Raw genomic sequence first — 17,279 nt, 5'->3', positions numbered from 1 at the left:
CGCCAGGCTACTTGGCCCCTTGCTCTGCCGCCCCGGGGTTTCTTCACGACCTACAAAGGGAGTGGTGGAGACCCAGTGGTCGGCCCGCCTGCCTGTGGGCGGTGAAGTTTCCGTCCCGGCTTCTCTCCACCACAGGCAGGGGCTCCGGGACCTAGAGTCTGAGAGGCCCTGACAAGGATGAAATCTAAAGCTAAGCTGTGGCCCATCTGGAGCCTCCTTTTCTGTCCTGTGGCTCCCCTCCCCCAAAGAAGCATTATAGAGTTCCAAACGCCCCCCCCCCCCATCCCTGCCCTCAATTTCTTCCACCGGCCATGTTTTCTCTGCTTCACTGTTTACTTAATCTTTTTAAAAGGATTTTATTTATTCTTGGGGGGGCGGGCAGAGATACAGGCAGAGGGAGAAGCAGGCTCCATGCAGGGAGCCCAACGTGGGACTCGATCCCAGATCCCCAGGATCACGCCCTGGGCCAAAGGCGGCGCTAAACCGCCGAGCCACCTGGGCTGCCCTGCCTCTAACGTTCTACTCCTTCCAAGACCTAGCTTAATCAGTGTCCAACACAGGATCTCCTACACTACTCCCCCATCCATCACCTCCAGAAACCATCTTGAAGCCTCCTGACATCCGCACCTCAGTTGGTGCCCTTAGGGCAAAGCAATACTAGTAGTACAACAGTAGGACTTTTCTCTTTCCCATCGAGGAAATGCCTGTTGGGCCCTGAAGTCCAACCTACTGTAGCCTGTTGGGAAGACTTCTTGGGACCAGACAACTTGAAGAAAGCAAGCCTTCCCCGCCCCCCCAAGTTAGTGACTTAAACTATTCAGGGGTTCATATGGACTCAGGACAATCTAGATATGGAGCTGTGTTCTCCCCAAGGTATGGACTTGGGACTCTTTTGACCATAGGTCTATAGGAAGGCCTGACCTGGCCTACTTCCCAAGCCCACTGCACTTCCTCAGCCCAGCCAGGGTGCTAAGCTGGCTATTTTTAGTCTCCAAGGACAAAGCAGTAAGGTCAAACCAGGCCTAGAGGTACTTCCCCAAGAGCCCTCTTAGAAAAACAGGCAGTGGTGAGGCACAATTTCAGCATGGCTTTCACTTTATCACCAGTCTCAACTGCAGCATCTGATCCAGGTGCATGCCCTTGGTCACTGGGGCAGCCCTGAAGTTGCAGAAAAAGCCTGTTTTAGTCCTTCTGCACAAGGTGGTTAAAAGACAAAGGAGGATCAGAAGTGTTGCATATGCATCTCTTTCCGTGGGAAACAGTTTTATTTACAAAACAGGTCTAAAATAAGAACATGAAATGACAAGCCCTTGGGAATTGTGGGAGAGCTGGCTCTTGGGGACCATGTGTGAAGCCCAAGCATCCAAAAGGCCTAAAGGAGGCCAGGTGTGTGAGGGAGACCTAAAATTTGAACTCCTTATATTTCTTGCTGCCCCCACGGCTGTCCTGGGGCTGAGCTTTCCGTTTCTTTTGCTAGAAGAAAGAAAGAGAAACAGGTTACAACAGGTAAAGCCACCAATGATCCCCAAGACAAGGATGGGCAACCTGACTCAGCCCCATAGATCTATGGAAACAGTGCTAAAACTGGAGTCTCAGACTTGGGTGAGTTCCCCTCCCTGTGCCTTAGTTTCATCATCTTAAAGAGGGCAGCCCACCAGAGGATTTCTAAGGTTTCCAGCACCAGGGAAGCTCAGGGCAGCAGACACTGAGTGCACCCTCATTCTCATATTCAAGGACACAACGTCGCTGAAAAAGGAGTCCCTGGTATCTACTCCCTGGCTCACACCCAGCTGGGTTCCCATGACCTCCTACCTTCTGTTTGGCAGCATGCTCGGCCACCATGTCACTGAAGTCTTCTTTCTCCACCTGTGCCTGCTGCTCCCGCACATGCTCCTCATACTTTTGGGTCATGGCCATGGGATCCAGCTCCAACTCTTCAGGTGCCAGGGCCACTTCCACACCTTGTAGCTCGGGAGCTGGGCCCTTCCGACTCATAACCTAGCAAAGGGATCAATCTTGTCATCTAGAGAGAGACTTAGAAGACTTTGTTTCCGCCCCCTTTCCCAGCCCCCAAAAGTGCTCACCGTGGACATGTCATAGATGTGGGTTGATCCCATCATGGCTCCCCCAACAGTGGCCGTTCTCTTCTCTGGCAACACAGTGAACAGCTGAGGTGTCTCACTTCTGCAAAGGACAATGAGGTCAGGCCCTAAAAGGCCTCCAGAAGGGGAAGCAAAGAGCATACAAGCAGCACCTCCACCTAGCTTCCAGAGGATAAACAATGCCTAGACTGCCTCTGCAGGTCGTGGAGGCCCATGAGAAGCAAGGAGTGGGTAGGTGCTCAGTGCAGGAAATACAGCCTGGAAGGAATATGGGGACTGAGTTAAAGGATCTCCAGAAGCAAGTTTAGAAGATCAGAGAACAAGATTCCCACACGTAAAGAAGGGCTAAGGGTCAGGCTGAAAGTTTCTGAAAGAACTGTGGTACAGAGAAGATGGCAGGAGAAAGGAGACTACAAAAGCTCCTACCCAAAGTTTTACCCAGAGCTCTAAAATAGAGAACTCAAACTCCCAGTACTTCCTATGGCGTAAGAACCATCTGAGCCACTCTCCCCATGTATTTCAAGGATTCCACACAAAACACAAAAGAGCAAATCCACCAATATCAACCTAGACCTCGCCCCACCTCTCACCCTGAAACAGGTAACAATTTATTCTCATGTAGCAGCCAGAGTGAACACCTTAAAACAGTTCAGGTCCTTTGTTCAAAATCCTGAGGCTTCTGGGAATCCCTGGGTGGCTCAGCGGTTTAGTGCCTGCCTTTGGCCCAGGGCGCGATCCTGGAGTCCCGGGATCGAGTCCCACGTCAGGCTCCCAGCATGGAGCCTACTCCTCCCTCCTCCTGTGTCTCTCTCTCTCTCTCTCTCTATCATAAGTAAATAAATAAATCTTAAAAAAAAAATCCTGAGGCTTATGATTATTTGAATAAACCCAACCTCCTTACATGACAGGGTTCATAACCTGGTCCCCTTACCTAATCCTTGTCTCCAATCACAGGACCGTTCTTTTCTTTCTTTCCTAAATATGCAAAGCCTGAGACTTCTGCAGAAGGGGTAACAGGGACCAGATTTACCCTCCCACCTGACATGACCAAAAAAATGGGCAAAACACATGAAACAAAGGTCTTCAAGTCACTGGACATCAGGTAACAGAGGAGAGTAACTCATGAGACAGGCAACAAACAAGGCGTGTCCTTCAGGTGCCCTGCCTGCTATACTGAGAGAGCCTGCAAGCTACAGAATGAACAGGGGGAACCCATGCAGAGCCCAGAGGACCCGAATTGACGGAGTTAAAGGGATGAAGTGCAAAGTCCAGAGAGACCCAGACAGCTAGAGATCACAGGACAGAGTTCTAGGGAAGAGATGGCAGTACAGAGCCTCAAGAACTCAGGAGGCCTAAAGAGGGTCCTCCTCAGTCCTCAGGTGAGTGAAGTGTCAGAGAGCCACAGAAAGCACCACCCAAAAGGACTGGTGGGGACAGTGCCTGCTGCCCACATGGGTCTGGGAATAGTGCCTAACCCACCAGGCTAACTAAAGATGCTCCTAACTAACAGGACATTGGGGAGAGTACACAGAGGGTCCTGGGCCTAGTAGCACAGAAGACCACACACTGCTTCTGTTCCTGCCTCATGAACCTGAAAAGCAAGACCTGAGAGAATCAAACTGTTTCCCAGTACCTTAACTGTGTACCTAACAGAGCCGAATATTTATAGGAATACAAAAGAACCCTGCACCCAACAGGGTATGTTTTACGAAGTCTGGCTTTCAAACAAATATTAACAAGCATGTGGGGCACCTGGGTGGTACAATCACTTAAGCATCCAACTCTTCGTTTCAGCTCAGGTTGTGATCTCAGGGTCATGAAATCAAGTCCCACATGAAGATCCACATTCAGTGAGGAGTCAGCTTGGGATTCTCTTTCCTTCTCCTTCTACCCCTCCCGCTTGTACATGTTCTCTCTCTCAAAAAAAATAAATAAATCTTAAAAAAAAAAAAAAGAAAAAAGAAATACAAAGAGAAAAGAGATATTCTCAAAATGAACAGAGCATTAGTGAGCAGGAGGGCAACTTCAAGAGATCTAACACATATATAACTGAAGTTGCCAAAGGAGAGGAGAAAGCAATGGGCACAGAAAATATATTTGGAGAGGGGCACCTGGGTAACTCAGTTAGTGTCTGACTCTTGATTTTGGCTCAGGTTATAATCTCAGGGTCGTGAGATCGAGCCCCATGCGGGGCTCCGTGATGGGCATGGAGCCTGCTTGGGATTCTCTCTCCCTTTCCCTCTGCCCCCTACCCCAAAATAAAGTACTGAAAGTAAAAAAACTACTGTCAACCTAAAATCCTATTCCTGACCAAAATAAAAAATCTTTCAAAAAGGCATTTAAGGGGATCCCTGGGTGGCTCAATGGCTTAGCACCTGCCTTCAGCCCAGGGCCTGATCCTGGAGTCACAGGATTGAGTCCCGTGTGGGGCTCCCTGCATGGAGTCTGCTTCTCCCTCTGCCTGTGTCTCTGCCTCTCTTTTTCTGTGTCTCTCATGAATAAATAAATAAAATCTTAAAAAAATAAAATTAAATAAGATAAAATACATCTTTCAAAAGGCTAAATGAAGATTTAGACTGCCAATGTTGAAAGAGTTCATGACCTGCAGACCCACAACAAGAAATGCTGAAGGATCCCTTTCAGGTGAAAGGAAAATGCTACCTGGATATACACAAAGAAATGAAAGAAAAAGAACACTGACAATGGTAATTACATGAGTTAATATTCAACTAATTACTTAAATCTAAAAGATAACTAATAAAAGAAAAGGGTAACTGACCATTTAAACAAAAATAACCATAGTATAGGATTTATAACATGTAAAAGCAAAAAACCACAACAGTGCAAAGGTTGGGAAGAAAGGAAGTATACTGTTGTTAGGTGCTCACTGTTCTCCACAAGCAGCATTATCACTTAAAAGTAGATTGTGATAAAGATGGATATTATAAACCATATAAGCACTAAAAATAACAAAACAGAGCTTTCTAGTTAATAAGTCAACAAAGGAGGGACGCCTGGATGGCTTAGCAGTTGAGCGTCTGCCTTCGGCTCAGGGCATGATCCTGGAGTTCCAGGATCGAGTCCCACCATCAGGGTCCCTGAATAGAGGCCTGCTTCTCTGCCTATGTCTCTGCCTCTCTCTGTGTGTCTCTCATGAATAAATAAATAAAATCTTTAAAAAAGAAAGTCGATAAAGGAGACAAAGTGGAGTCATAAAAAAATGTTCAATTAATCTAAAATGTCGGCAAATGGGAAAATGGAACAAAGTACAGAATGGGCAAAGAGAAGACCATCTCATGAAAAAGGGGTCAATTCATCAAGAAGACTTAACACTCCTACACATTTATATAACTAATAAGAGAGTTTCCATTGCAAGACTAGAAGAAACCCATGCCTGTCTTAGGCACTTAGGTTCCTTCTGCCCCAGATCACCATGTGGCTAGATCTTTCTTAACATTCAGCTCTTGGCTCAAATACCTCAATGAGACCTTCTCAAAGACCTCCCCTCCCCACCCCCACCCCCTAAATCTCTCCACATCCCATTAACCTAGTTGACTTTGCTTCACCATCCTATCCCTAGCTGAAATTACCTTGTTCTCTGAGGAACTGCTTACCTTGTGTTTTTCACTGCCTAAAGCAGTGCCTGGCACAGAGCTGGTGTTCGATAATTGGTTCACAAGGTGGGGAAAGAAGCGGGGGAGTGGGGGGTGTATGGGGGAGTGTAGGACAAGTCAGCCGGCTAACCCAGAAGCTGAAGGGACAAGGAAGACCTTCCCTCTCAGCCCTGCCTGGTTCCCTCACCCGTCCATTGCTTCCTCAATCTTCTTCTTCCTCAACTCAATGAGTTCAGGGGTCTCCATTCCAGCTGGCACTGATGAGAAACCTCCAGGAGTAATAAGACCACTGTGAAGAGAGAAACAATCTCTGGAGTAAAGAGAAGGCCCCCAATGATAAACCACTTACAAGGCCGACTCTGCTCTCCCCACCTGTCTGCAGGGGTAATAAAGCCTGTCTCATCTGGTTTGTCCTCATCACTTTCCTCCTCTTCCTCTTCTTCTGAAGACTCTTCATCTGATGGCTCCAGCTCCCCCCAGGGGGTCCTATCAATCTCCTCTTCCTCAGTCTTGGTCTGAAAGAGATCATTCATTCATTCAGCCAACATGTACTATGTACCTATTATGTGTCAAGTTGTTGCAAACTGAAAGTATATAAAAGTAAATACAATAATCTCTGCCTACCAAGAACTCCTATTCTAGAGGGGAACTTGCTTTACATCTCAGGAACATGCATGCCTTCTTTCCAACTTTGGAACTTCAAAACACCTGGCTCCCTGCTAATGAATCTATAAACCAACTACCTCTCCACTTCCTGACCTGAAGACAGACAGCCTTAGCTTATACCTGAAATTCAGCAGCATTGGTTCCAAACACGTCCCCATAGAGTGGTTTCCCAGTCTCATCCACTGGGGGTTTGCCCCAGCCACCAGCATGGTACCCAAAGGAACAGCTCTGCAAGAGATGAAATGCAAATCAGTTCCTCTACTAAGCTCCAGAATAAACACTGAAGCCCTGGAGAAAAGTCACACTACAAAGCACAGAACTAGCACTTGGTAACTGGAAATTATGATTTCAGAGAAGAGTTAAATGTTATAAGGCATTACAAAGCAGAAGTAGTAAGCAAAAAAAAAAAACCCCAGAGACAGCAGGATGGGGAGATGAGAGGCAGAGGGTAAAACTAACCTCAGCCTTCATGGTAGAATCCACACTGTCTGAAAGTAATTCAGGTACTTTATTAAGATATTATTTATTCATGAGAGAGAGAGAGAGAGAGGCAGAGACACAGGCATAGGGAGAAGCAGGCTCCATGCAGGAAGCCTGATGTGGGACTTGATCCTGGGTCTCCAGTATCACACCCTGGGCTGAAGGCGGCGCTAAACTGCTGAGCCACTGGGGCTGCCCAATCAGGTACTTTAAAATACGACTCTAACTTATTACTGACTTTTCCTAACTTGGGGAAGCTTTTAAAATCCTTTTTTTTTTAAAAAGATTTATTTATTTATTTATTTATTTATTTATTTATTTATTTATTTATTCATTCATTCATTCATTCATTCATTCATTCATGATAGACACAGAAAGAGAGAGAGCGAGAGCAGCAGAGACACAGGCAGAGGGAGAAGCAGTCTCCCCACAGGGAGCCCAAAGTGGGACTCAATCCCAGATCCCGAGATCACACCCTGAGCTGAAGGCAGATGCTCAACTGTTGAGCTATCCAGGCAACTTAAAATCTATTTTTTAAAAGGGATAAATTTTTACTTGAAATTTAACAATTACTTCTTTTTCACCTTAATGACTTTGCTATCTACTAAAATTTTTTTTTTAATTTCACACTTCATATGTTAAAATTAAAGTGTAATGCCACTCTTGAGATAAAATTCTATCTGTCCAGCCATGTATATACCCAAGAGATATCTGGTAACACATTCACCCAATTTTAAATCTGGTTATTTCTGAGTGAAATTATAAGTGATTTGTCTTCCTGTTTGGACTTGTCAATTCTTATGGACTGTTTTATGGTGAGCATGTCAGGTTTTATAAAAAACAAAAACTGCTACTTTTTTTAAAAAAAAACAGAGAGAGAGAGAGAGAGAGAGATGGAGATACGGTGGGATGAGAGAACAACAACAAAAAAAATCATCCTCTAGTTAAATAAGAATGAAAGGAAGGCCAGCGCGCACCTCAGGGATGGGGGAGTTCAGCCCAGGAATCTTCAAATTGGGGTACGATGGGGGTGGTCCATATCGCTGCATTGCAATCAGCCATGGCGGAGGGACCTTGTGAGCATTCTGCAAGAAAAAGAGAACAGGATACCATCTGCCCAGCCCTGTCCTTTGTCTCCCTTCTGCCCCAATTCCCACCCTTTTCTTGGCATCCCCAGTCAGGTAACTGGCACTCACTGGTCCTACTGGCATCCCCAAGGAAATCCGTAGCTCATCAGACAGATCTCCTGGCTTCTTCTCCTTCAGTCGTGTTTCAAACTCCTTCCCCTGAGAAAAAAGCAGAGGACGCTGCATTATGAATGCCAGACACACACTGGGAATTCAACAGCAAGAGGATAGAAAAACAAAGATGAGAAGTCCCAATCCACACCAGATACAAAATCCTACTGAGAGCTGCTGTTTCTCATCACTCCTTTCCATGGCTAGAGTAGGAAAAGGAATAAAGGCCAGGAAGGAGGAGAAAAGCGAGACTCCCAGTGCTGACATGAACCCACTTAGAAAACATGGCCAGATTTAGGGCCTACTTTCTTGTCTGTAAAATGAAGGCACTTGATGGGATGATCTCCAAGATCCTTCCACCTTGAAAATTCCTTATCGTGGTGACTGCTATTTCAATGATCCAGATGGGAAAAAAAGGAAACCTTTCTCCCACCCTCAATACTAATTTTTCCTAAAAGCATCTACCACCTGGCACCTCTGCCCCTTATTCAGTTATCACTTTCAAAACATGGACTCAATCTCTCCTCCAAAAAGACTACCTCCTTTTAAGATTTCAAATCCATTCCACCCAGGAGGAGTTAATGAAAATTCTAAGGCTAAGAGGAGCCTCTATATCAGCTAAGAAAGCCTTTTCCACCAAGAGCTACACAGCCATGACCAAAGGCCCTGTCCCCGAACCTCATAGTACAGGTCCCCGTGGATGGTCAGCTTGGGCTTGGTCTGCCACTTGAAGAAAGCATCGTGCAGTTTCTGGTAATCAATGTCAATCTTCCCCATCTTGGGCCGAACCTTCTCTCGCATTTTGGACTTCATGGTCTTCTGTTCTTCCTGTGGAGAATGCCAAAAGACAGGTCATAAAAAGTATTTACCCAGTTCAGCTCTTTATAGATCTGGCTCTCCGCTCCCAAAAGAAATGAAGGGAAACTTCATATATCTCATTCCAGAAGTCACCAAAATCCTTCCTGCTCAAACCTCTCAAAATTATATAATTTGTATCTAGCAAAACAGATGGATCATAGAAAACCATTTTCAGCTCTGTACGTTGATAAATATATTTTTAAAGCCATCTGATCAAGAGACTGACCTCATTAGCTGCCTCTGGAGAGAACTGGGTGACAGGAGTCTAACAGGGAGGCAGTTTTCATCATGTACTTTTATACCTCCTGCAATGTTTTGCAGCCCACAAAATATTACCTACTCAAAATATTTAATTTAAAAATTTAAATCTAAGAAGTTACACAACCACCATGAATCTCTAGCCACAAAGTGCATCAGGCTCCCTTGGGAACACAGAACTTCAAGTATAGTCAAAGTAGGAAAAAGGAGTCACTGTGTGCAGATCAAAGAGCTGCCAAAGTGCAGGCAGAGGAGGAATGAGGACACAAGAGGCAAACAGAGCCACATGGAATCAGAAGTCTCAGCAAGAGGCAGGAGAGCTAGCTCCAAACAGAGGCCAGGTCTGCTTTTCAGAAGTTGAGATCTTTCCCTCCCTCCCTTCCCTCCCTGTGTCATATGCAATGCTGACTTCTGGAAAATGGATTATTAGACAATTGAGAAATAGATGGACTTTGGGAACCACATTCCCAATTTTGAAATAGGTTGCTGTTAAGGATGTGGATCTTCAGGGCAGATCTGAGCCCTGGCCAGTCCCTTACCTTCTCCTGCAGGGCCTCCCTCATCTCCTGGATGCCTGTGCGTTTGATGAAGTCTGGCAGCTCAAAGGGGGGCTTCTCAATGCCTCGTTTGCCCTGTAGGTACTTGCGCTTAAAACACCAGTGGCGTGGTACAGGCACAGAATTCCGAGTGGCCTTGAGGTGAACCAAGAGCTTGGGGTCCTGCGCAGTAACATCATGCATCTCCACAACATCAGGCCGAGCCACAAGCTGGAAAACACAGCAACATGCCACTAGAAAGCCATAACCTCTCAGATCTAAAACTTTCTCTTCCTCAGAGGACACGTGCCCATGTGACCCAGGCCTCCTTCAAAGCCTTCCTCCCTATCCCTAAAACAAGACCCCTGTGGATTTGTAGGAGCTTCTCATGTGGACTCCCAGCCATGCTCACTCTAGGATCTGCTAGATGAACTCAGGTCTCACCTGCTTCAGTTCAGCCACAGTGAAGCGATTCATTCGGCGCAACTTTTTCTTGGATAACTTGGGGGCTTCTGGCTTCTTCTCCTAGAACAAAACCATTATTTCTTTTGAGCAGGACTCTGAGGTGTGAATCACACTTCCCAGCTCACCCCAAAGTGATTCTTTGTAGGAGTTCATCATGATCCCCCACTGGATGCATCTCAGCCACCCATCTTGAAGCCCTACCCCCCCGACCAGGAACATGAGGGCCTCACCTGTTCGTCATCACTGCTATCGTCATCACTGTCCTTGTGCTCTTCCTCAAAGCCCTTCTTCTTGGGGGCCGTAGAGTTCTCCAGTTTGTCAAGTTTCTCTGGCTCCTTCTCTTTCTCCTTCTTCACGTCATCAGTGAGCTGAGGAGGCAGACAACATGGAAACTCCAGCCCTGTGTCCCTCTCTAGTTCCTGAACGCAGCATTGAAAAGATGCCCTCCTTTCCACATCTTTCCCCATCCCCTTCCCTTCCCTGCTCAGCTCTGCCTCTTCTTAAGGCACTGCTCCCTGTACCTTGAAAGCCTCAAAGATCCTCTTGAAGAAGATGAAGTTGGGCTCATAAATTTCAGGCTCCTCAGTCACATACTCAATTTCAACATCAGCTGCCGGGGAGTCAGAGCCACGGGACCGGGTTGACTCTTTCTCTCGATCCCCAGAGCTCTCAGATGATGCCCCCCGAACCCGCTGGGGCTTTTTCTTCTTCTTTCGGTTCCGACGCTTCCGGTTTTTCTTGCAAAAGGAAAACCAACTGGGTTGGAGAATCCAAGCATGATGTCTGCCCCCTAATCTCCTCGTCCAATTTCCCCAAGGGACTGAGGACAGAGACCATGAAAAGGTCTCCAAAGTTCTGCCCCTCTCAAGCTGTGTACCTCTTGGTAAATTATTGCACCTCTCAAAATCTCAATATTTGCAACTATAAAACACAAGCACACACGGTACCCTGAACTGCAAGGATTTATGATAATTAAATGCAAAATATCTATAAGATGCTTGGGAACTGGCACAAACAGCAGCTATTGGTCATTGGACACCTAAAACTGGTGCTACTTTAGTCCCCGGACATTCTTTCCAGACTCAGGTCCATCCCATACCTCTTTCTTGGAGACAGACACAGTGTCCTCCTCAGTCTCCGACGCAGACTGGCCCAGGGATGAGCGAGTGTCTGTTTCCATTTCCTCTTCTTCTGTAAGGGAGGAAAGTGGCCATCAGTCTCCTCACATTGGTACCCTGACACTTGCCCACAGTGACTCCTCTTTACCAAGAACCAGTTTCTCTCTCAAACCCTCCTCAGGGAAGGGATGGAAGAATGCAGACTCGGCCTCCGCCTCTCCAGGTTCCATCCTACAACCCTCGGAACACAAAACACTCACCCTGTTGAGAGTTCATCTCTTCCTGACGGCTTTCCTTCAGCTGCAGGATCTTTTCCAAAGCCTGGGGGATCTTGGGTCCCACAGAAGGGTCATCCATCTGCCATACACAACCCAGACAGAGATGATCTCAAGACTTCCATCTCTTGTACTAGAAAGGCTGCCAGCCAGGTGATGTACACAGCCAAGAGCAACAATACTAATTGGACCCAATCATCCCTCAGCACCCCTCAGAACCCTGCCCCAGAAATGTCTCCCAAATCCCACTTCCTGCCCTACATAAATATGCTTTAACGAAGTATGGCTCTCACCTGCCCCCCAGCCCCAGAAGCCCTCCTATCTTCTCTCAGAATCCTTCTCTAAAAATCCAGAAACAGTACCTTCCTAAACCACACTCTCCTATCCCTAGAAAGAAATCACCAATCTCACCTCTCTATTCTCATCTCCAGGAGGTGGTGGGGGACCACGAGGCCGGGGAACCGGGGCCCCCATGGGCAAAACAGTGGGAGTGGGGCCCACTGGAGCAGCAACTGTGAGAAGAAAAAAATCCAATGTCAGAAGACACAATGTTCATTTTAAAAATTACCTTCCTTGCTAAAGACCAATGGTAACCCTTAGGGAAAGGGGATGGCTAGAAGAAGCCCAGGAGAACTTCTAAGGTACTAGAATTATTTTCTTTTTTCTTTTTTTTTTTTTAATTTTGTTTCTTGCTCCAAGTGCTAGTTGTGGGAGTTGTTCAATTTATTACAATTCATTGGACTATATGCTTACAATATACGCACTTTAAAGAATAAGTACTTACATTTAGGATTTTTCAAACACACTCCTTTCCCTTCTCTTCCATTTCCAGGGTCTTACCTCGAGGACCCAGAGGAGTGCGAACACCAATCTGGCCCATGTCTTGTGGGGGCCGAGGGACTGGGGTGCCCATCTTGGCAATCTCCTGCTGACGTTCCTGCTCCAGGAGCACAGCTGCCTATAAGAGAGATGTGGGAGTGAATACACAGCTTGGAAATCCATTGGTCAGGCAGCCTCTGGCAAATGTAGTCTTTTAGCCAGGAGGCCCAAAGAAGAACAATCAGGTACCACTTGAGTTCTGACATCCTCACCAGCCCCACCCTGGAAGGGTGATTGGACTATTGATCCAAATGGAAGTGGCCTCTATCACAAAAGAAAACCCCTGCAAATAACACGCAAAAAAAAAAAAAAAAAAAAAAAAAAAAACCTGGGAAACTCGTGGTTTCTAACGGAGAATTTAACATTTAACTACACACAGCCTTCTATTTTTTTAACAAGAGCTTTTCCCCCAAGAGATTAAGTTATGTCTAAGGAACAATGAATTCTTTTATCTGCTCCTTAAGATCTAACACATTCTAGGGATCCCTGGGTGGCGCAGCGGTTTGGCACCTGCCTTTGGCCCAGGGCGCGATCCTGGAGACCCAGGATCGAATCCCATGTCGGGCTCCCAGTGCATGGAGCCTGCTTCTCCCTCTGCCTGTGTCTCTGCCTCTCTCTCTGTGTGTGACTATCATAACTAAATTAAAAAATAAAAATAAAAAAAAAAAAAAAGATCTAACACATTCTAGGCAAAATCAGCACTTCATAATTTCATATCTATTCCTGTTAATGCTTACTTTCAATATCTCCAGTAATGCAGCAGGGAACAACTGATAGAGTGCACCTCTGGGACTGCATGTCTCATGTATTATTCTCTAACTACCTCTATCACATTTAGTCTAAATCCCACACAATTGACTAATCCAGAGTCCTCTCATAGGTATCTAAAATCATATAAGACTAATACGAATTATCAGACTTTTTCAGTAATGGGCTAAACAACAGATATCTTAGACTTTATGGGCCATTGCAAGGGTTGCAGTATGTTCTTGGTTTGCCAATTTTTTTTTTCCTAACAATCCTCCAAAGTTAGAAACACCATTCTTAACTTGCAGGCCATACAAAATCAGGTCACAGTCTGTAGTTTACCAATCTGGGCTCCAGAAAAGATGGGATTATCTGGGAGATACTGGAACTTAAGGATGAGGTAACCTCCATGGAAAACTTGAATGGAGCATCTTGTTTTGGACACTAGTACTAGAAGTGACAGCCAATGGAGGGAATTACCCGCTTCTGCTGCTCCAAAAGCTCATGTTCCTTCAGTGAATGATCTCCCTGCTTAAAAAAGAAAACAAACTCACATCAGCACCACTACCCCTCAGGCCAGGCTGCCACAACACTGCTTCTGGGGGTCCTCTTTCAGCCTGGGGTCTATGTTCCAGTCGTTGGTCCAGACTTCCCAGAAGGCTTGGCCCCAGGATCCAGCTTTCTCTAAGGCTTCAATCCTCTTTAGGACCCTGATGAGACCTATGCCCAACCTGCCACCTCCCCTACCTGTTTGGCACGCTCCTCTTGCTGCATCAGCAATGCTGCCTGTTGCTGCGCCAGCTTCAGCCGCTCCTCCTCTGACAGAGCCACAGGCTCACCCACGCGGAGAGGAGGAGGTGGCCCCAAGTTTGGTGGGCGGGGACCAACTGCCATAGGAAAGCCAAGGCCAAGGCCTGGTGGAGGTGGTGGGGGTGGTGGAGGTGGTTGCAGAGGGGGGAGTCCCATGGGTGGTGGTGGCATGGGAATCCCAGAAAGCTGTGGAAAAAAAGTCAACATACACTAGGAACCGTTTATCTACTGCAGACATTTGCAGGTACTATGAGCCAGGTACTAAAATTCAAAGTCAAGTGACAATTCCTGCATTCAAAAAAATATAATACCGATAGAAGAGAATACTAACTTTGGGGTACCAACCAAGGAAAGCTATTGACTCTCTCCCCAGAAAACCATGAACACAGATTGTGCATACAATTTCAGGAAATCCAAGGACACCTCTAATGGCCACCTGGGAACTCCTCCTCCCACCCACAGAAGTCAATAGATCCCAGATCAGAGTCTTGTCCTAGAGAAAAATTCAAATCCTGGCTCAGAAAGGAAATGGAAGTTAAGAAGACTTAAATAAACTGGAGCCAGTGTGTCCCAATGGCTCACTAAATATAAAAGGTATGAAATAAAATAAGAGAGTGAGCCATAATGTCTCACTGAACAAAATGAGAACTGTGCCTGGTAAGGCAAAAAAGAGCTATTTCCAGCTGAAGGAGAATCAAGTCAGGCTTCTAAATTACTTAAGCTAAACCTTAAATGACAGGTAGTATTTGGAGAAGCAGACACTGGGTAAGGAGGTAAGGATCAGGACTAAAGGGGAACTGAAGAGCTCCCATTTCTCCCTGTCCAATCTGTTAGTGGCATCCCCAAAACACTGACTGTGAGAGGAGCTGCCCTAAACAGAAGTCATCTTATAAAGTAGAACCACCTCCTTACCTGTGCGGACATGGGAGGGGGAGCAGCTTTGTCCCCATCTTCACCTCTCAGAACTGGGCGATTCAGCACGATGCCTGTCTGCAAAAGAGAAAGGACTCCAGGTCAGTCCAAGAGGAGCTGTTCCACAAAACGTCATTGCTCCCATTCATTCAACAAAATTTACCAACTGCCCATTTGCCAGAGCTTGCGCTAGGCACTGCAGAAGACCTATATATACAGAAATGTTTACAACTGGTCAGGTAATGTAAAAAAACAAGCAGAAACAGCAAGGTACATAAAAAGCTAAGACCGAGTCCTGAGGGCTCATTGAGGCCTTCAGAAACTCGGCCTATCCTGACGTCCCGCCAACACTTACCTGGCGCGTGTAGGTCTGCAGCCGCTCCACCAGCTCCTCGCGACTCCCTGATGGGCAAAGCACAAGATCAACGGGGTAAGTCAGGCCGAGCAGGCCTGCGGGACCAAGCCAGGCCCCAGCGGTCCGCCTCCGCCCCTCCCTCCGCCCCCCGGGTCTCCGGGGTAACCAGGCTCCGCTTCTCCCTGGGCCTACGCTGCCCCGGCCCTTGACCTCCCGAGCTCCTCACCCTGGATCGGAGCTCCAATCTCCGCCAATTTGGCCTGAAGCTCCTGGGCAGCCCAAGCGCCATAGTGACCGGGAGGTGGCGGCGGCGGCAGCTGCAACTCTCCTTTGGGAGGCTCGGGATGCTCGGCCGCCATCTTAGCCGCAGGAAGGCGCGCGACCAACGCGGAAGTCCGGACCGGACCTGGGGCCCACTTGCCGGAACTTCCGGCAGCGCCGTACGCCACGTCCGCTGGAGGATTGGCAGGCGGTTCACATTGCGGCCCAGACCCTGCGGATCTCCAAGCGTCCCCAGGATGCCAGGCCGCGAAGCCTTCTGGGAGTTGTAGTACGCAGGTCCCGTTCTCTGCGGGTCCGGCTCCCGGAGCACAGTGCCGGGCTGAAGCACCGGCAACACTGGAGGCTGGAGCAGGGGCGGGGCTGCGGGGCAAGATGGTCCCGCCAGAAAGGCGTCCTTTCTGCGTCTGCCTCGCCGGAGCGCAGATCTCCAGCCTTCCGACCAGACTTTCAGCTCAGGCGTGAGAGGCCCGGACGCTTTCGTTCCTCAGGGAGGCCTGAAGGACTCATTCTGCCAGCGGCCGCGCGTTGTGGGCGCCAAGCGGGAGGTTGCAGCCGATGCCTGTGATAAAACAGTATCTGATTGTCTGCCCGCCCACCCCCGGCCCACGCATGGATGAATGGGCTGAAAGAGGATCGGAGCCAGGAGGGGAGCGGGCTGAGCTCCAGCTGCCGACCTGGGGGGAAGGGCCACACTAAAGCCCCTTTTTCCACCTATCAGGCCGGCTCAGATGTCTCCGCTAGCCTTTCTCCCGCTTTCCTTTCCTTCCTTGGAGTTCCCGTAACACGTACAAACATCTACCATTTGTTTTAAACTCTTTCTTGCCCCTTTGCCCCACCTCCCCAAGAACGTGCACAGGGGACCTGGTCTTTTTACTGTCCGGCAGCACCTGGCGTTCAAGAGGCGCTCAGTAATGATTAATGGGGAAAACAAACGAAACGATCTTTCGGGCGACAGGATGCATCTTTTTTAGTCCCAAAAATGAGCTCAGGACTTTTTCTCCCCTTATCCCCACCAGCCTACTGGCAGAGTCGACGCTGCCTTCCTTGCCCCAACAGCACCAGCAGCACCAGCAACCGCCTGTGCACCTGAGGGAGGGATGAGCAGATGTTCCCTGCTTGTGTAGCTTCCATCTCTCTCTATCCTGACCCATCAATTCAGTTTCTCTTCCCATCTCTGCCACTAGCTCTGAGATCCTCTTCCCATTCTAGCCCTGTCCTCTCACTGGCAGGCTCATTGCCTCTGTGTGTGTGTGTGTGTGTGTGTGTGTGTGTGTTGAGTGAGAGCTGGGAAATTCAAGTAAAGTGGTCTCATTTTCCTGACACCCACACACACACACACACACCCTTCATATCTTCTTTCTAGCATGCTCCATTTCACTGACTGCCTTCCAAAGAGAAGTAGCTGAGAGCACGGGAAAAATAATGGGATGCCAGGTCCAGGATAGATATGTTTATGAGAAACAAAAACAGACTGGGCCAGGAAGGTTGCTCACATCATAATCCTAAATAGGAAATTCTTTCCTCTTGCCCAAGCCTGCTTCCTCTTTCCATCACCACCACCATCTGAGTCTCCTGACACTCCCAAAGGAGAAGCCAAACCCAGAAAGAACAGAAGAAATCGCAATGATGCCCTCCCTTCCAGCTTGTCAGCACACTCAGGAAGAACCATTCCTGACCCAAAGGA

At 47.7% G+C, this 17,279-nt stretch overlaps 1 protein-coding gene across 4 annotated transcripts; it reads right to left on the bottom strand.

Moving 5' to 3' along the window:
- Positions 1-1,246: 1,246 nt before the first annotated feature.
- SF3B2 (splicing factor 3b subunit 2) lies at positions 1,247-15,726 on the bottom strand. 4 transcript variants are annotated; one of them, XM_072789966.1, is made up of 22 exons: positions 15,540-15,726; positions 15,314-15,360; positions 14,959-15,036; positions 13,984-14,232; positions 13,717-13,764; positions 12,451-12,568; positions 12,022-12,122; positions 11,596-11,692; positions 11,317-11,405; positions 10,739-10,954; positions 10,448-10,585; positions 10,197-10,277; positions 9,756-9,983; positions 8,779-8,928; positions 8,059-8,148; positions 7,840-7,947; positions 6,503-6,610; positions 6,089-6,231; positions 5,904-6,005; positions 2,085-2,184; positions 1,813-1,998; positions 1,247-1,473 (listed from the first exon to the last, which is right to left on the bottom strand). In XM_072789966.1, exons 1-22 carry the CDS (start codon positions 15,670-15,672, stop codon positions 1,402-1,404), a joined length of 2,682 nt encoding a protein of 893 aa, XP_072646067.1. In that variant the 5' UTR covers positions 15,673-15,726; the 3' UTR covers positions 1,247-1,401. The 4 variants fall into 4 exon arrangements, with proteins under 4 accessions (XP_072646067.1, XP_072646066.1, XP_072646065.1 ...); XM_072789965.1 differs by having other exon boundaries at positions 13,717-13,767; positions 15,540-15,725; XM_072789964.1 differs by having other exon boundaries at positions 11,317-11,408; positions 15,540-15,725.
- Between the last annotated feature and the right edge of the window lie 1,553 nt (positions 15,727-17,279).

Source organism: Canis lupus, chromosome 21 (assembly GCF_048164855.1).
Source record: "Canis lupus baileyi chromosome 21, mCanLup2.hap1, whole genome shotgun sequence".
NCBI classification, from domain to species: domain Eukaryota; kingdom Metazoa; phylum Chordata; class Mammalia; order Carnivora; family Canidae; genus Canis; species Canis lupus.
This window is presented reverse-complemented; position numbering and strand designations above follow the sequence as displayed.

Excerpts from the sequence above, each read along its gene's own strand:
- SF3B2 (XM_072789963.1), bottom strand. The coding sequence starts at position 15,672 with ATGGCGGCCGAGCATCCCGAGCCTCCCAAAGGAGAGTTGCAGCTGCCG. Across the intron at positions 12,569-13,716 it reads TTTTGGAGCAGCAGAAGCGG|GCAGCTGTGCTCCTGGAGCA; the intron begins GTAATTCCCTCC and ends TCTCTCTTATAG. Across the intron at positions 10,586-10,738 it reads GGATCTTTGAGGCTTTCAAG|CTCACTGATGACGTGAAGAA; the intron begins GTACAGGGAGCA and ends CTGCCTCCTCAG.